At 32.9% G+C, this 17748-nt stretch overlaps 1 protein-coding gene across 1 annotated transcript; it reads left to right on the top strand.

The window, feature by feature from the left end:
• The first annotated feature begins 247 nt into the window (after window positions 1-247).
• Window positions 248-17748, top strand: Syx6 (Syntaxin 6). The gene is made up of 6 exons (XM_089649930.1): window positions 248-412; window positions 659-828; window positions 1165-1259; window positions 5457-5740; window positions 8554-8648; window positions 15655-17748. The coding sequence occupies exons 1-6, from the start codon at window positions 378-380 to the stop codon at window positions 15729-15731; spliced, it is 756 nt and encodes a 251-aa protein (XP_089506056.1). The 5' UTR covers window positions 248-377; the 3' UTR covers window positions 15732-17748.

The following is a 17748-nucleotide window of genomic DNA, read 5'->3' as shown; positions in this document are numbered from 1 at the left end:
AATGAAGCGTATGATAACGAAGTTTCCTACAGTTTGTCTGCAATTTTGAATTATGTTTCCTGATTTGGCCAACAGAGTCCCTCAGCAGTGTGTGTTTTCTGTCACCTTGTTATGATTTGGTTCTTGGACTGTCTGCGCTGAATACGGAGATACAAACCCTTGTGCGAGTAAGGGATGGAAAATAGGGGGTATTTTTCTTCTTGATTCGTATGCAGGTACGTTCTGTCGATAACTCCGTTCGGGTGGGTGCACGTACATTGTTTCATGGAAATGTGATAAATTCTCCATTCGAGTCGCAGCAACACGGTTTTCGCTAAAATCTTGTCAAATGTATCTGAAATCGCGGGCTTACGGCCTCCGCCCGTTTTTTCACTGACATGACTTTAGAGGATCCATTTTTCGTAGTTAAAGAGTAAGTTTGACATTTTATTCTCGACCGCTACTGCAAATGGCTTCCTTTAAATTCCGCTATCAGGTAACAAAGAATACCTGCCGCCTGCCAATAGCTGATAACAAGTAGCTAGTTTTAGATAATGTTCTTATCGTTTTGGTATTGTGTAGGGATGTATCGATCGATCAGTGTTGTAGGTATTGTTTTAAGTGTATGTTGTATAAATTGGTGAGAAATGCGTCCTGAGGAGCTTGTATTTGGTTTCAGCGAAGTGTTCAAGGCGCTGAACAAGACTCGAGGGCTGTACCTGCGCTGGCTGGAGCTGGGAGACGCGTCGGGCGGGCCAGCAGGAGCCGAGGCTGAGTGGACCACAACCGAGCTGCGCAATGCTCTGCGCAGCATTGAGTGGGATCTAGAGGACCTCGAGGATACTATCAATATCCTTTTCAACTAAATACTTCCTATCTATCGTTCTGTATTTATAGTGTGTCCTTTTACCAGTCACCAACCTGTTGTAGCTAACATCAATCCAATCACATCAAATATTCATTATTTTGATGTATCATTTGTTATCTTTCTTCCGTTAATTATTTATCTTTAAATTCACCAGAAGTGTTTCAGCAACATGTTATATTTATTGACACATCTTACTATATTTTTCATTGAGTTATTGAATTAGGTCATATATTTTTTATTGAATTAGGTCACCTAACCCTCAACTTATGTTGTTTTCTTACAGTAATGATTTATTATTATCCTTAACTAATTAATACGTATTGTTGAGAAGAACCCATCTAAGTTCAAGATTGACAATAAGGAATTGACCAGTCGGCGAAACTTCATTGAAACTACAAGGCTGGAAGTAAAGGTAATATTATCAAAATATTTGTATTTCTGTATTCCAATGCGAATGAACATTCATCTATCAAGCATATTATTCCTTTTGTCATTCTTATGTTATTATAATATCTATTAATAATATGAAAAGAAGAGAATGGATGGAATTATTGATCCATATGCTTCCTTCAAACAATCTTATGATATTTTAACTATTCATGTTATGTAATTGCCATTTTGTTATCAAATAAACAACATCTTAAGCTAGTCTTACACCAGCACTAAACTCTCATAATATATGTGGGCTTGGCCTATTCCCATTGGGAATGTATGGCGAGCGCGAAATAGTGAAACAGGCAAGCCCACATATACATATTGTGAAGCATTATAATTATGATGATTGATTTTTAATGTAATAAACCATGTTGGCCTCCTCTTCCTTTAGCCAACGTTTCAGACAGCCTCGCAGTGCCCAACATCAGGGAAGGGTGTGTAGTGTATTAAAAAGTATTTTTATTTGTGTAGAACTGCTCACCGAAACTTCATTAAAGATTATGAACGACAGCAGCATGGTATCACTTCTACCCAAATGAACACACTTTTTACTGCACTCTGCTATAGATTTGCCATGGTGATGGATACTTACGGCTGTTCGAAACATTGGCTATGTGAGAAGATGCTTAAAACAACTTAAAACCCTAAAATCAATTAGAATACTTATGGCCATGAGAATCGTAATATCTCAAATAGCTTTCTTTGCCTTCAATTTATAGACACTCCAATTTAATATCCTTTTTTAACATATAATAGTGACGATGGTTTTGTAGACAATCAAATGGATTGAATTAAATAAATCATTTTTACTTATTAATCTTCCATTTCGCATCCCCTTTATTCACATAGGATTACTTATATGGAGTAGCAACAAGTGAAACATGCCATTCCAATAAAGCATATTGGACACTGGTGCATAGTTTGGGCAACAAGTGTATCACATGCAGTTCTATACATGGCTTGTTTGAGTAGTTTTCAAATAAAATTACTGCAAATTTTTTACTGTTTTTAGTAATCACACTGATTAGTAAAACCATAGACATATGAATATTAGTAGACCTGCCCTAAGTGATTAAAAGCGTATTATTCCTCACTCCCCATACCGGTTCCATTGGAGCCGGCTGGGCTCGCGTATGGCTTCCCGTGAATCTTGAGAATGTGACGTCATCATTCTTGTTCGAACTAGCGTCGAGCTATGGTCGAGGCATTTTATGAAATAACACAGCAAAATAGTGGCTTGTGATATGAAAACTTGTAAAAATAGATGTAAAAAAGAGAATAAACCCAATTGTCGTATTACATTCCATATGTAAGCATCATTTTAAGCTTATTCACGTTGTATAATATGAATCAGTTGTAGAAACATATACTATCACATCGAGCCAACATTGGTCGAATGTAGCGATTCTCAAGTGTGCGCATCGTTGTTACTGGGAAGTAAATTATGAACACTTATAAAAGTGTCTTAACTAAATACGTAAACAAAATATTCGACTCTGAAAATAGAAGAAATTTTTTTTTGCCGAATTTGGACTTCGCAAATTTGTTCATAACGTGGCGAGTATTTTGCGCTCCCATGTAAAAATGTCTATTCATTCAAAAGCAGATTTTACTTTTAAGAACTAAATGGTGATATTATAATGCGAGATGCCTATATACTGTCAGATTGATTTATTGACGAATCACAGTCAGCTTTGCCCCCTTCGTTCTTCAACAGTTGATTTTACCCCTCACCTTTAATTTCTAGTCTATACAGGGTGTATCGGCACGTACCCGACAAACTTTGACCAGCTATTCCTTAGCATATTTGGAGTAAAAAATCTTATGTGCACTTTGCTGTCCGGTAACGTTTTTTTTAATAAAAAATGTATTATTCATATTTTCACCACATGTCACCACTGTTTTATCCTTTGTCAAAGTTTGAAAACCCATCTGGCAAATATTTTATTCGAATTCCGTTGAATAATGCACGTGTGTACCTATATTGGCGCACACTTACAATCACAACGAAATGGCACGCACCATTCGTCTCATTTTTAACTATTATTATTTAGTGTGTGCGAAAGAGCGAAGACGCTTTTTGACATACTTGCTTATAACAGCTGTTGAACACGAAACGCAATGCCAATGACAGTGATGTGGTGTGGAAATTTTATTTTTTTTTGTTTTTAATTGAAAAAAAAATGCTACCGGACAGCAAAGTGCCCATAACATTTTTTACTCCAAATGTGCTAAGGAATAGCTGGTTAAAGTTTGTCGGGTTAGTGCCGATACACCTTGTATATTCATATGTCTGTGAGTAAAACACTTATTTTTGGCTGTAAGATGCCGATTTGGCGACCTTTGTGAATTGCGATGCGTAATATTATGTGATAAAAAGATTGTTATGGTAAGCATTCATTATCATACTGTTTAATGTATGAATATTCTTAAGACTTTACCTACAACGTCAGTAACTTGTCATCATACCCGAGAATGGCTGCAAATCGCCAACGAACAAACAACAGTCCGTTTTGACTAAATATGCTTAATTTAATCAATGTGAATTGTTGTTGGTTTATTGGTGATTTGCAGTTGTGCTGGGGAATGGTTACAAGTTACCAACATTTTTGATAAAACGTTTTTCAATGTGTTTGTGCTAGGAGGCCAAATCTAGCCAACTTCAGAATATATTCTTCTTTTTTTTAACTAATCGTAGCACTAAGACCCAATGGCGGCCTATATGTAATAGCTGTTTGCTGGAAGGTCCTATTTCCTTTGATTATAAAATGGATGAATATACTATATTCATACATATTATTTTTTTAATGCTAAGCCCTTTCTATTTAACTGATTTAGACGATTTTCAAACTGTTTTCATGTTTGATTCATCTCACAGCTGGTGTTTATTGTAGTGCCTTAAATTTAGGTAGACCATTTTTTCGAATTTATTAAAAATCCCACAAATAGCTAAATTATAAACCTACAGTTACGGGATAAACGATGAAATATTGGTGGATTCTGTGGCCTTCAATTTATATGTTTCTACATTAATATTTGGAGGTATGATTTTTTAATGAGCGTGGCTGAATCCAATGCCGAATGCCCACAAATCTCCATCGTTCAACGTATTTATTTTGTAAAAACCCGATCGCTTGAGTGGATAATCTTTTATTGTGGTAATATAAACCTGCGAAGGACGTGTTCCAACTGTTTGAACTTCTCTGCTAACAAAATGCGAGCCCCGAGGTGCCCCAGTTCTTCAATTTGGTGTGCGCCCCTAATGGATTTAAACCTGTTGCGAAAAGGGTTTGATTGTTCATATATACAAAGTGTGTTGTCATTTCGGGTTTGTCTCACAACAACTCCTTAACCTTTTAAATGCCAGTAGGTAGAAGTGTAGCTGTGCACAGCAGGCCATGAATTTTTAATCAAAATAAATCATTTTTAAATCTTATTTTTATAAATTAAAAACATAACACCTTGAAAGGATATTTAAATGACTTACCAAATTTATTCAATGTGCGTCGTTTTTGCTTCCCTTCACTTAAATAAACATATTTTAATTTTTCAGAAAATGTCAGGGTTGTCAAGAGCGAGTAAACTCGCTATTTTTCTATGGCTGGCCTGCTGGGCACGGCCAAGAATGCGAGTAAACTCGCTCTTGGCACAGAAGCGGTTAAATAAAAAATCCAGGTTCACAAAACACATTTATTTAGTGATAGATTCCAATGAGCTTGTATGACTTTATTATCAGGAGGTAGGAATGATTCTGTGCTTGCAATTGTATTTAACTAGTTTCACAGAATTTGAACAATTCATCAAATTACAATGATACTTTTCAAATTCTGTGAAAGTCCTATTTAAGTTCTGTTATTAAATCTTACAGAATTGAAATTTTAACATAACTTGAAAATAGAAGAATTATTTAAATTCCGTGAAACAACCCATCCTATCTCAATCTGCATTATCGACAGCTATGTGCCATTTATTTATTTTTGTTTATTTTTTGTTCTAAAGATATTCTAGCAAAAAGTATGACAAATGATTGCCTAATAACAAAATATTAACTAACACTAATGTGCATTGTATTATACTCAGTTGTGTGAGTGTGTTTGATTAAAGCCACCTCAAACACACTCAATCATGTCTGAGAGTGTTTTGACATTGCGTAACAATTATTTTCCATTGGCAGGATATGAAAGACAAGATGAATGTGAATAGAGGCAAGGAACGCTTGAGGCTGGCGGACGGGCCAGGCAGCGTGCCACCGAGGCACTCTACCACCAAGTACTCCAAGTTGGAGAACCAGACAGATAGCCCCAGTCGCTATGACGACAGTTTCCTGTCAGAGAATTCGGCGGTCCAGCAGAGGATGCTAGACTCTCAGGACGAGCAGTTGAATGTCATCAGCCACTCCATTGGATCCCTCAAGACAGTATCTAGGCAGATCGGGGTTGAGCTAGATGAACAGGCTGTGTAAGTTGTTTTTTATACATACTCTCCCATACTTATAATTGCGGTGTAAATATTACTCGATGCATAAGTAGATCGAAAAACTTGACTTATTACTATAGCGTCTATCTGGTTAAAACGGCCAGAATTTCATTTCAATTAGCCAATAAAGATGCTCCTTTTCAATGGCCACATCTCTGAACCAATCATAACTAAGGGAACAGTACATAGTTTTAACAAATCTTTGAAATCCCTGTGAAAATTTTTAGGGCTTGAATTTAAGTTGCACTCTAATTATGGAGCTGTTTTTATTAGTATTTAAATTCAAATTGTGTACATATTAAAGGTTAAGTTGGTCGATTGCACAGATCGTTTCCAATTTACAAGAAATTTTAATGAATTTAAGCATTATGTGAAACCAGAAGATCATTCCATCGTCTTTCCGCCAAGATTAAGAGAGATATTTAATATACGAAAATTACGTGATACCAAAAGATCATTCCATCCTCTTTCCGCCCAGATTGAGAGATTTAATACACAAGCGTTATGTGAAACTGGAAGATTATTCCATCCTCTATCTGCCCAGATTGAGAGAGATATTTAAGATACAAGCGTTATGTGAAACCAGAAAATCATTCCATCCGCTTTCCGCCCAGATTAAGATAGATTTAATACACGAGTGTTATGTGAATTGTACTGAGGGTATAATATTAATAGTCCAATTTTTTTAAATATTTGCTTTACATACATATTATTGTAATACATATAAATTCACATACAGTAGATACAATGATTATGATCTTTAATTATTATGATTAAGAAAATAGTTACCATTACTTAATATATATTTTTTTCTAAATACAAATATATTTTGTAGAAGCTACTGACGAAATGAATGTGCATTCAATACAAATTTTAAGTGTCTGAAAAGAACGTTATGTGGATATAGTATCGTTAAAATTATAATGGTTATTAAAAAACTTTGATAAAACAGGCGATGTGGAAATATAATAAGAAACCTTTCTTGTTGTTGAAATACGTCACTTATTTCTTGTTCCATTATCCAACAGAAGCCGTCAAAGAACTATTGTTATTCAAACAATGTCCGTAAACCCGTGCAGACCATTTCTAGGTATTTGTCGTCATTAGTTTCCCTCTGACGTGCATCTTTTGTAGCTTTATTTACACTTTGCATCCTTACAATACCGCATGACATAATAGGTCAAGTATGAAAAAATATGCATGAACTTGACAGGCATTGCAAAACACAGGTGAAATTTTATTTCAAACTGCCCTTTATGCAGAAATTAAAGTACATTTATGTATTTGGCCTTGAAGTGGCAATGTTAACAATGTAATAAAAACATTACATATTAGTATTTGAACATGCACCAAATAACAATTTTTCCAATAGTGCCATCATAAGCAAAAAGTCAGTAGGAATTTTTCAATGGTCACATTCTGATGTACTTTTTATTATAATTTGTTGATAAACATGAAAGGTCTCGCTTATCAGAATGTGACCATTGAAAATTTCCAGCTACCTTTTGGCTTATGTCGGCAGAATACTCACAGGATCCTCTGGTTCTCACATGATGTAAAATTTTACCATCATTTGATTATGTAGGTACATTATTATCTTAAAACAGCAACCTGAAATTTTTTATTTGAAATGCAAATTTTTGATGGTGAAAATATCATAACCTTTTGCTTCCTACTTTTTTACAGTCCAGACAGCTATAGCATCTTCATCACAATGAACCTGTTAACTGAGAACTTGTACATAATGTCAATACGCATTTAGGAAGATCTATCTAGAGCAAATGCTCATTAATTGAATTGAATATCTCCCAAGGTCACCTTTATTCCTGTTCATGCCAATAAGCAAACTCATTATTGAGTTGTGAAGGTGCAAAACCTGCCCTGAAATCTTTTTGAAATATGGATACAGTCAGAAAATTATTTGAAATGCTATTATTATATAATAATTAATGTTTCTCACTAAATATCAAAAGAATAATGTATAATAATTGATTTTAAAATTATTATTCTTTTATTTGAATGTGTTACAAACTGTTTTTAGTGACTATCTCAAAACTTTATAAGTGGGTTTTGCAACTCCGCGACTCATGTATTGTCTTGTGGCGGTTCCTAATAAACACCAGGTGGTTTTTACCAATTTCTCAAATATCCAGACATCGGCCAATTGGGTTTAAAAAAAGGGAGCTGTATACCCAAGAGAAATTTCTGGTCGAAGCATAAATTCTGTGATATACACGTGCGCATTTCCCCAGAAATTCTTTTTTATTTAATTCTTTATTAACAGATTTACGTCGAATTTAGAAAATCAGTAATGCATAATGAAATAAACATGTTAATTATGGTATATGGAAGAAAAGACAAAAGGCTGAGATAAACATAAGAAAATAGAAGTGACAAGTCAAGTCGAGACCTCGCTAGAAGTCAAAATATTTATAATATTTCTTCACTTGTTAATATAACATTTTATAGGATTCATTACAGGCTAAATTAGACATTGCATTAGAAACATAGGATTTCAAAAGCCTCTTAGTATTGTCAATCAGCTGTTCAATAAATATTTTGACACTTAAGATAATATTATGTAGGTACATAAGTAACCTTTGTTTTTAAATTAAAGGAGAAAAATCTCTCAATTATAACCCTGTTATCAATGTAAAACACATAGAATTTATATTTTAAGATTAAATTCTTTCATTAATAATTTCTCATAGGATAGTAATGCTTTGAAATTTCTGCCAATGAATTTATGGTTCTGTATGTTATGTTACTTTTTAATTATTGTTTTTTTGTTTCAGGATGTTGGATGACTTTAATAGTGAGATAGAAAATACAGATTCAAAATTAGATTCTACAATGAAGAAAGTTGCAAAAGTTCTTCACATGTCAAATGGTAAGAAATTCGTGTTTATGCTTTTGATAAGATAAAGATATGCATATGTTAAAAAGAGTGCCACAAACAACAGTTATTCTATAAATTTTGAGAAAAATGTGAAAATATTATGCGATTTAAAAGTATTTCACATAGTTGTGTAAAAAAATGGGTTTTTGCAATCCACTCTAAAAACTCAGGGTTCATTAATCAACAATCATTATGAGTATTATATTCTTCCACTTGATCTATTTATGTCGTGGACCAATCACTTTGAACAAGTGTCGCTGTTCTAAGATACTTTAGCCCAGCATTCCCTCTTATTGATACCTTTTAAGAAAAAAAATCTCAAAAACACTTCCCAAAAGAGAATAACATTAACTCCCTTTTCACACTTAAAGGATTGCATTAAATGCGTGTGAATAAGATTTTTCATGCACCAAGTGGTGAAAGGATTAATGGTAATGACTACCCTCTATACATCAGTGTTGGAAAATATTTTGACCAATCTTATGAAATATTCTTCAGCGCCCTTGAGATAATTTTTAGGAAAACGGTGCTTTACAAATCAACCAAATATTATTATTCTATCAAGAATGTAAATCTTACTGCAGTATACCCATTTTAAGCACGTTGTCCCACTTGTAGGTAAGAAATTGACATAAACCGAGTGCTGCGCAGAAAATTAAGTTCGTTATAGTAAGTGTAATGTTTTTTTAACTACAACTAGTATTCAGATTACTTGTGTATGTGAATTGTAGGAGACTTAAATGATTTTATAGACTGTTTGTTAAGATTAGAAGGTTGTTTATTTACGATAAGAATTACAAAAGTACTGTTGCTGGACTGACATCCTTGACTGTTAACCCTTGAGACGTTGTTGATTTGCACGGATCGAACCTTCTACAAGCTTCCATTTTTTCAAAGACAATAACAAGCACTATTTCGTTCTCTTTCTGACATAAAAGAAATAATTAATTTTTATATGAGAGTAAGAGAGATACATGCATTTTAATAATGTGCGGTCGTTCTGGGACAAATATGGTCTTAGAAGAGTATAATGCGCGCACGGCATTTGGGACTGTTTGGGTCTTAGAAGGTCCCAAGGGTTTTAAGGCTCTAAATTATTATTTAATGGAATCGCCTACCGACGATTGGCTAGGTTCGGGAACTACTCAGAACCATTCGGATTCTGCTGCACACTAGCTCTACCTGTCATAAAATGTAAATACTAACTTTACAGATACATTACAGTAAGGTAAGCTCAGTTCAGTGTGGAACTTTTCTGTGCAGTGCCTTACAGCAATTGGTTTATGTCTATTGCTAACTGTGGGATGACCCGCTTAGTGAACTGGTATATTGCCTTCAATAAATTAAAAACTATACATAATCGTACAACCTTATTAGGAAATATATCTTCGTGAACCTAAAAAGTCCTGGACGGAGCTATTCCATTCGGTGAGATAGAAGATGTATGAAAAATGTCAAAACCTACTCAAAGTTTTTATGATGGATCCCATTCCTTGTCTCATCAAATACCAAAAAAAACCATAAGCCGTTATAACTGCATTAACAACACAAAAATAAAATTACAATAGTTCATTATGCACCATTTTGCAAACTCATCGTTTGAAAAGTTTGTCATACAAGATGGCTGCCAGGCAATTTCCCTTCACTCTATATTTGACTTCAAGGCCATTCACACAAAATCACACCAATGCTCTGTCCAAAACCTTTTAGGTCGATGTATATCTTGGAAGATTTTTTTTTACTTTTATAAAATTCATTTTTGTCATTATATTTTGCAGAAAATAATATTGATTTTGGACTGTTGGACGTAATTGAACTGGCATTTCATAAAGTATATTGTGCCAGTGATTTTTATAGATAATTATAGTTGTATTAATAAGTATTATTCATTGTTTGCTATTAAAAAGCTTATCTCGTTTCTGTATAACGTTTAAATACATGACTATTATGTACAATTTCTTCTGTGTACTGAATGGCACTTTGGTTACATTAATTTGTTTATTTAAATTTTTTTATTCATACACAGCATATATTACAACATTACAGGTTATATAACAATACCTCATTGGTTGTAAAGTACCATTGATACATTTAGTAGAACTAAAAATTATGTAAACTCGCTGTAGGTTTCAAAGAAAAAGTTGAATTTGTCTTTCACAGAATTTACATATTCAGATTAGATATTCGATATAATTACATATTCGGGTCACTCTCCCCACGGGTGATTCCAGATGCAGATTTAAATGACTCATTTGATAATTAGTTGTGGCACAAATATGTTATTTTACTTTTTACTTGTCTGTATATGTATATGTATATACAGTCAAACTTGGTTATAACGATCCCGAGGGGCATAAGCGGCCCCATTCTTGCGGCCCGCACATCAGTTTTGGCCCACTTGGCTATAAAGAAAATCTAAGTGTTTGGTTTAATTTTTGAAAACCCTGGCAACTATTTTTTCAGACCCAACGACCCATTCAAGTATTTAGAAATTGTGTCGACTAAATTATTTGCTCGGTGAATCTCGGTGAATTTGTAGTTTTGCAGCATAGCTGATAAAAGTTTGATTTCTGCATTTTTACTGTTTTTGAGATCAAGAAATATTTTGTTGTTTGATATTTTGCATTAATCCCTATTTATTCAATTACAAAAATTTATTATCAAAAACAGTAAAAATGCTGAAATAAATCAGCTTTACTTATTATACTTTACGAGTATTGTTCAAGTTGAACTAATGTGAATACGTGCTTGTCACATTTTATCTTTTCTATTTCCGTAAAACTATATTTTTACCAATCCGAATTTCAAAAGAAAGTATTTATAGTAAAGATAAACCGAGATTAACTCTAAGGGAGTGATATCTAGTGTTTTCAATCTATTTATCTAGTGAATATAGTGGAATTTTCATATTTGTCAAGATCTATCGGATATTAGTGATTTATTGTTTATTAGTGATGTGAGTTCACTGCGCGCACATTGGTCGCTTGATTATGACCTCACTCTAATTCACTACTATTGGTAATTAATTTTCAAGACCAACCAATCATAGTGTACTACTGTTAAAAACATGGAGCAATCTTAAATCTCGGATGATGAGAGTGAACTTGTTTCCTTGAATTCTGCAGGAATAGTAAAAGAAACACAAAATGCCCTAAAAACACTGCAAGATACCTTTTGAAACACAAAAGTCTCTAAGGAGCAACAGCTGAATATTGCCAATAATATAGCCTGTGTCCTGGGATCTGTTGGACAACTTATTTTGGAGAGAGAAACGTATTGAAATGAACTTGTTTTAGCAAAAGCCCAAAATAAAGTGATACTAGCAGAAAAGATGGTGATAAAACATGAGAATAAGCAACTCAAATTCAAAATTAATCAGCTAGAATTAGACCTTGGACCAGTAATGAAAAGAGTGGCAGATACTACAGAGGCGAGTCTATCTTTTGCTGAGGTTGCGAGTAAAAAGGTGAACTTACCTCCACCATTATCGCGTTTGGACGTTCCTGTAGGTAAACCGAGGCCATCCGTTTGTTTCTTTCCAAATAAGGGAGTTATCATCCATACAGCTAGTGTGGCGGAACAAGAGAGGATATTACGGTCAGAACTTGTTACCGGATCTGTGACCCTGAGCGCCCGAATCCCAACGAAAAGACTACCAAGGGTTATCTTCTTTAACGTTCCAAGGGAGTTGTCTGACGAAACTTTTCTCGAGTGTGCACTAAATGGACTACAAAACATTGAGGAGACAAACAAAACCATCATAAATGTAAACTTAGTCATCTAGCCGGCCCTTGAACTGGACCTACATGCCATAGAATCTACGTGGTCCCCACATATCTTAGACATACACTGATAAAGCAAGGACGCGTATTTGTGGACTGTAAGGTGTGCCGTGTTCGTGACTTTATTGGCCTAACACTGTGCTCGAAGTGCCAAATGATGGGACATTCCTTCAAGTTTTGCAAGTAACAAAAAAGATGTGGATACTGTACAGGTGAAGGTCACGCACGGATAAACTGCCCAAAAGTTACAATTATTGCCGAACAAAAAAATCGGGAGGGGGTATATTGCTATATGTTGAGGACGAACTTACATTTCATCAGAAATCAAAGAAACAATTAATTTTGAATGTGTGCTTGGTTTTATAACACTTCTAAACAAGAATATCTTAAACATAATAGCAATATACCGCCCACCAAACTCCAGCAAACCCCAATTTCTCAAGGAAATATCTTCAATCCTATCTAACATAAATAAATAAAAAATGTTTTGCTTGTAGGAGATATTAACCTAGACTTGTTAAATTGCCAAAACCCACTAATTATAACATACGAAAATATAATTTCTGATAATTATTTAAGTAGATGCATCTGCAACGTAACAAGGGAGGCAATTGTAATGGGAAAAGTTACACAAACGTGGTTAGATCATATATTTATCCGATTTAACAACGGTTGCCAACAAACTAATGTTTTTCCTCACATGTGTGTAAAAATATCACTATAGCGGACCATTTTATAACCGCAGTTAGTTTTAAATAAAGTGCAAGGAAAAAAGCTACAGAACAGTGGAATTTTAAGGAATTGTATGAACAAAGTAAAATAGTTTTGTATTTTAAACCTAAAAAAAGACCTCTCGCTATAAAATCATGGATAACTCCGGATATCTTAGAAAACATTTAAAAAAAAGATTCACTATACAAAAGGTGGAAGAATTATCCTACCAATCAATCATTTAAATTAGAATATAAAACTTTTAGAAATCAGGTTACTAAAAAAATTATCCAATGTAAGTCTACCTTTTTTAACAATAAATTCAAAAATTGTTTCAGAGATAAAAAAAATACTTGGGATGAAATTAATAAAATATTAGGACTCAAATCTAAAAGTAGTTGTGACAAAACAATATCTAAATATATATTAAACACAAACAATGAAAAAACAGTAGCAAATAACTTTGTAGAATATTTCAGGAATAGTGTCACTCTATGATACGTAAATGTGATTATTTAGCATCAACCGTCAAACCGATAGTAGTGCAACATAGTATGTACCTACCTAGAGCTACCTGCCAAGATATCGTTATTATTGTTAGCAAAATAAACAATTCAAAGTCACCAGGGATTGACAACATTCGAATGTGTGACATAAAAAAACATATTAATATTTTAGGACCTGTTATAACCCACTTGGTCAATTTAATTTTAGAACAAGCAGTTATACCAGATGAACTTAAAAGTAGCATCATTAGACCAATCTACAAAGGTGGCAAACATTCAGATATACAAAATTATTGACCAATTAGCATTTTACCAGCTCTAGAAAAGATACTCGAAAAATACATATCCATAAAACTTAATAAATACTTAGAATCATTCTACTTATTAGATCCTAACCAGTATGGGTTTCAGAAAAAAAAAAGCACGGAAATGCTTCTTCAGGAATTTTCAAATCTTAAAAAACATCTTTTGTTCATTGATAACTCGCATTAAGGCATTTGATACCATCCATACAAAAAAACTACTAGGACCATTGGAGGCAATGTGAATCAGGAAAGTTGCAAGTTTTATTAAAAAAATTACTAACAAATATCAGTAAAAATTCTTAAAAAAATTAGCAAAAAAACAAATATCTCAAGGGTAAATTTTAAGGCGAACCCTTTATATTATATATGTTTCAATTATGAGTATATTTTTTTCTTCGTTAAGCATTTGGTGTATGCAGACGATACGGCACTCGAAGACCTGATTACTGAAATGAACCTTATACAGCTTGATTTCAATGCCCTACTGAAATGGTCTCACAACGCGGGCCTCATAATAAATGCAAAAAAAAACTAAAATCATGCACATAAGATCTTCACACGCCAGATATAATGAAATGCATTCGCTACATACACACACATTTGACTACATACATAAAAATCATAAGTCAACAAATTATATCGTCGGATTCCTTGTATAAGGAAAGAGTCTTCATAAACATAACATAAGATTCACTCAAAATGATGGATTAGTTATTCCGAAATGTACCAATAAGTACGGAGAACGAACTCTAAAACAACATTGTGCCCAAGATATCTAATAATCTACTAATGTCAATCAAAAATAATACCTTATGTACCACTAAACTCAAATACAATCTAAGAAAATGGCTATTGGACACAGATGATATGTACTGATGCCCTACTGAGGCCCTTGTATAGCTAATTGGATTTCACAATGGAACTTTTAAATATATAGTAAATTGTACCTACCTAAATATGCTAAATATGGATATTCTTTTGATGTGACTGTTTCAATTGTACTTGTCTGATATATAACGCTTATACTGCAACTATATTTTTATTTTTTCTATTGGGTTATATTAACTTAACCGTGTCATTGTATGAAGTGTTGTCTGTATTTACAAACTGACAAACTGTAAAAGCAGTTTAGCAGGTTTAAATTGTAAAATAAAAAATAAAAAACTACAAATTAGCATATCCGACATTGTTCTCTGGGACCGTCGAAATCAAATCGACCACCAAAAAAATCAAATACCATATTCCACCCTGCATAAATTGCGCCCCAGTTGATCAGATATATTTTCAATTTTTCATAAATTATTAAAAAAATGTGTTATATTTAAAGTTTATTTTTCTGATTCTGATCACTGTGATAAAAATGTGTAATATTAATATTTTCATTAATTATTATTGATATCGAAAACTAACTAAAACAGCATGTCCCCAAAGGGTTCCAACCTGCTACAACGTTATTATGATGTACAAACGCCGATGTCGACTGTTATCAACGTCGCCCGGCGTGATATCACCGCCGCCGAATTCATAAATAGAAAAGGACTTGTCGTTCTCATAGAAAATTTATTTGTTATCTTAAATATAAAAAACATAATAATGTCTTTGTTATCGTAATATATTTTGGAGAATAAAAAAAGTCGAGAAAATATCGTATTATTATAAATATAATTAATGATATTTTTTTCTTTTTTTTCAGATCGGAGACAGTGGATTGCTATTGGTGTTTTGTCAGCTATATTAGTTGTAATAGTTGTATCGTTTATGTTTGTGTGATCACAATATTCTAATTATTTTATTAATCACAGTTTGTAACAGAAGTGGACTGTGCAACTCCTTGAATGACGGGATGGACTGTTATTTATTAAAAAAGTTGTGACTTCATTGCGAATCGAGGCTCGGCCCGATTGGGGAAGAAGTGACGACTGTAAATGGATTGGGAACTAAAATCCCAAAGGGCCGTCTATTCAGAAATAGAAGTGTTAAAAAAAAATCAATGTCATCGGAAACCAAAATTTATTTTATATTTTTTACTCCAAATAAAGTCAGGATCAGTGATTAAACTAATTCAAGTATGTCCCTTGACACTCTGTATAAATACCTGTTTGACAGGTATCTTCAATGTTATAACCAAACTTCACTGTTAAATGCATGCGAATCAATTTCTCTCCTTTTCTTCGTGAAGCGCTATCCATTTCTGTTACACCTGTGAAATATTTATTGAAGTGAGCTTGGGTGGGTTCAGTAAATATGTATTTATAGGTCTATTATTTCCTGGATTAACTTGCCTCGAAACAAAATGTTAATGTTTGCTTAGAAGAGTTTTTCTTTTTGCATAGCTAATTTAATTATATTAATCAAATCAAGGAATATAATATTAGTCACGCACATACTATTAAACTATCTTTAAAATTATGTTTGGGTAAATTTCTTTGTAAAGTAGCTGTATAAAAATTCTTTTTAGGCAAAGATGCGAATGAAAAATATTTACACAATGTCTTTAATTCATTTAACAAATATAATTGTTTATTTCACTATGATTATTAATATTTAGCCTACGTTTTGTTTATTTCTCTATGATTATTAGAATTTATATTTATGAAAATCAAAATAAAATAATATTGGAATTAGATATTAATATGCCTTTACTAATATATAAAGCAAATGAAATAATATTATAATCACTTACAAAAAATAATGTCAGTTTATTTATCGAGACTAATATTTTTGTAAAATCATAGAGGAGTGAAGATTTTTCTTTTAGTTATTAAATCACTTTCCTCTCACTAGGTGTAGCATTTGTTTTTGTGTCTTTATGGTGTTTAGAATATTAGATTTGATCAACTATTGTCTTATTTTCTACACAATCCATCCAGAGGACTGCTGTAGCTTTCCTCCGATCTGTGCGGTTTTCCAGAATTACAGTAATACCATAAACGCATCCAAAGATCTGACGAAGGGACACAGTAGACCCTGACCATCTCAGTAAGGAGCATGGATGTAAGGAAGTGGAAGGTTAATAGTTGAAGAATAAAGAGAAATATTTAGAATGACCTCTTCACAATGATTGTAATGTATGAAACTGAGTCTAGAATGAATTATAATGCTAAGGTCAACAAACCTGAAATAACTGGTCTCAAATATTGGAGAATGATTATGATATGCTACTGTTCAGACATAAATACAAATTCAAAGACTAAAATATGATATAAGTAGTGAAATTCATATATGCTTAGCAAAATGTAAAAAGCCAAAAGTCACTAAATAAATTGTGGCTACAAAAATATGGTTACAGGTTCGGCTGCCAAACTTAACATTCTGTTCTTATTGTATTTCTATTAGCATTCCAGAAAATTCTATTATTTATTTCATATGGTAGGATTTAGGGATTCGCTCAGTTAAAATTCAAACCCTTAAAATAATTTATTATTTTGGCTACTATGTATTCATTATAGCGGCATCACACATCATGATGATGTAAAAAATATTTTCAACTCACTAAAAATTAAGTTTTAAATTTTCGTGATGTTCACAATTAATATTATTAGTAAATAGATAAGAGAACGAAACTCTTAATATTCTTCTGTGGTAAAACCTCGTATGATATATGTATAATACGTATTTTATAAAATCAGGGTTAAAATATGAATATTATGTATTGCTTCTTAAAATGGTAAATATTTATTAATTGCGGAAAAAATATAATTTTCTACATAACTTGAAGTGCAATCTTGATAACTTTGATATTTATTTATATCTAAAACAAACACAAACTTGAGAATTATAATTTTTA

Source organism: Hesperophylax consimilis, chromosome 31, assembly GCF_061612785.1.
Source record: "Hesperophylax consimilis isolate HC1 chromosome 31, BYU_Hcon_1.0, whole genome shotgun sequence".
NCBI lineage: Eukaryota > Metazoa > Arthropoda > Insecta > Trichoptera > Limnephilidae > Hesperophylax > Hesperophylax consimilis.
This window is presented reverse-complemented; position numbering and strand designations above follow the sequence as displayed.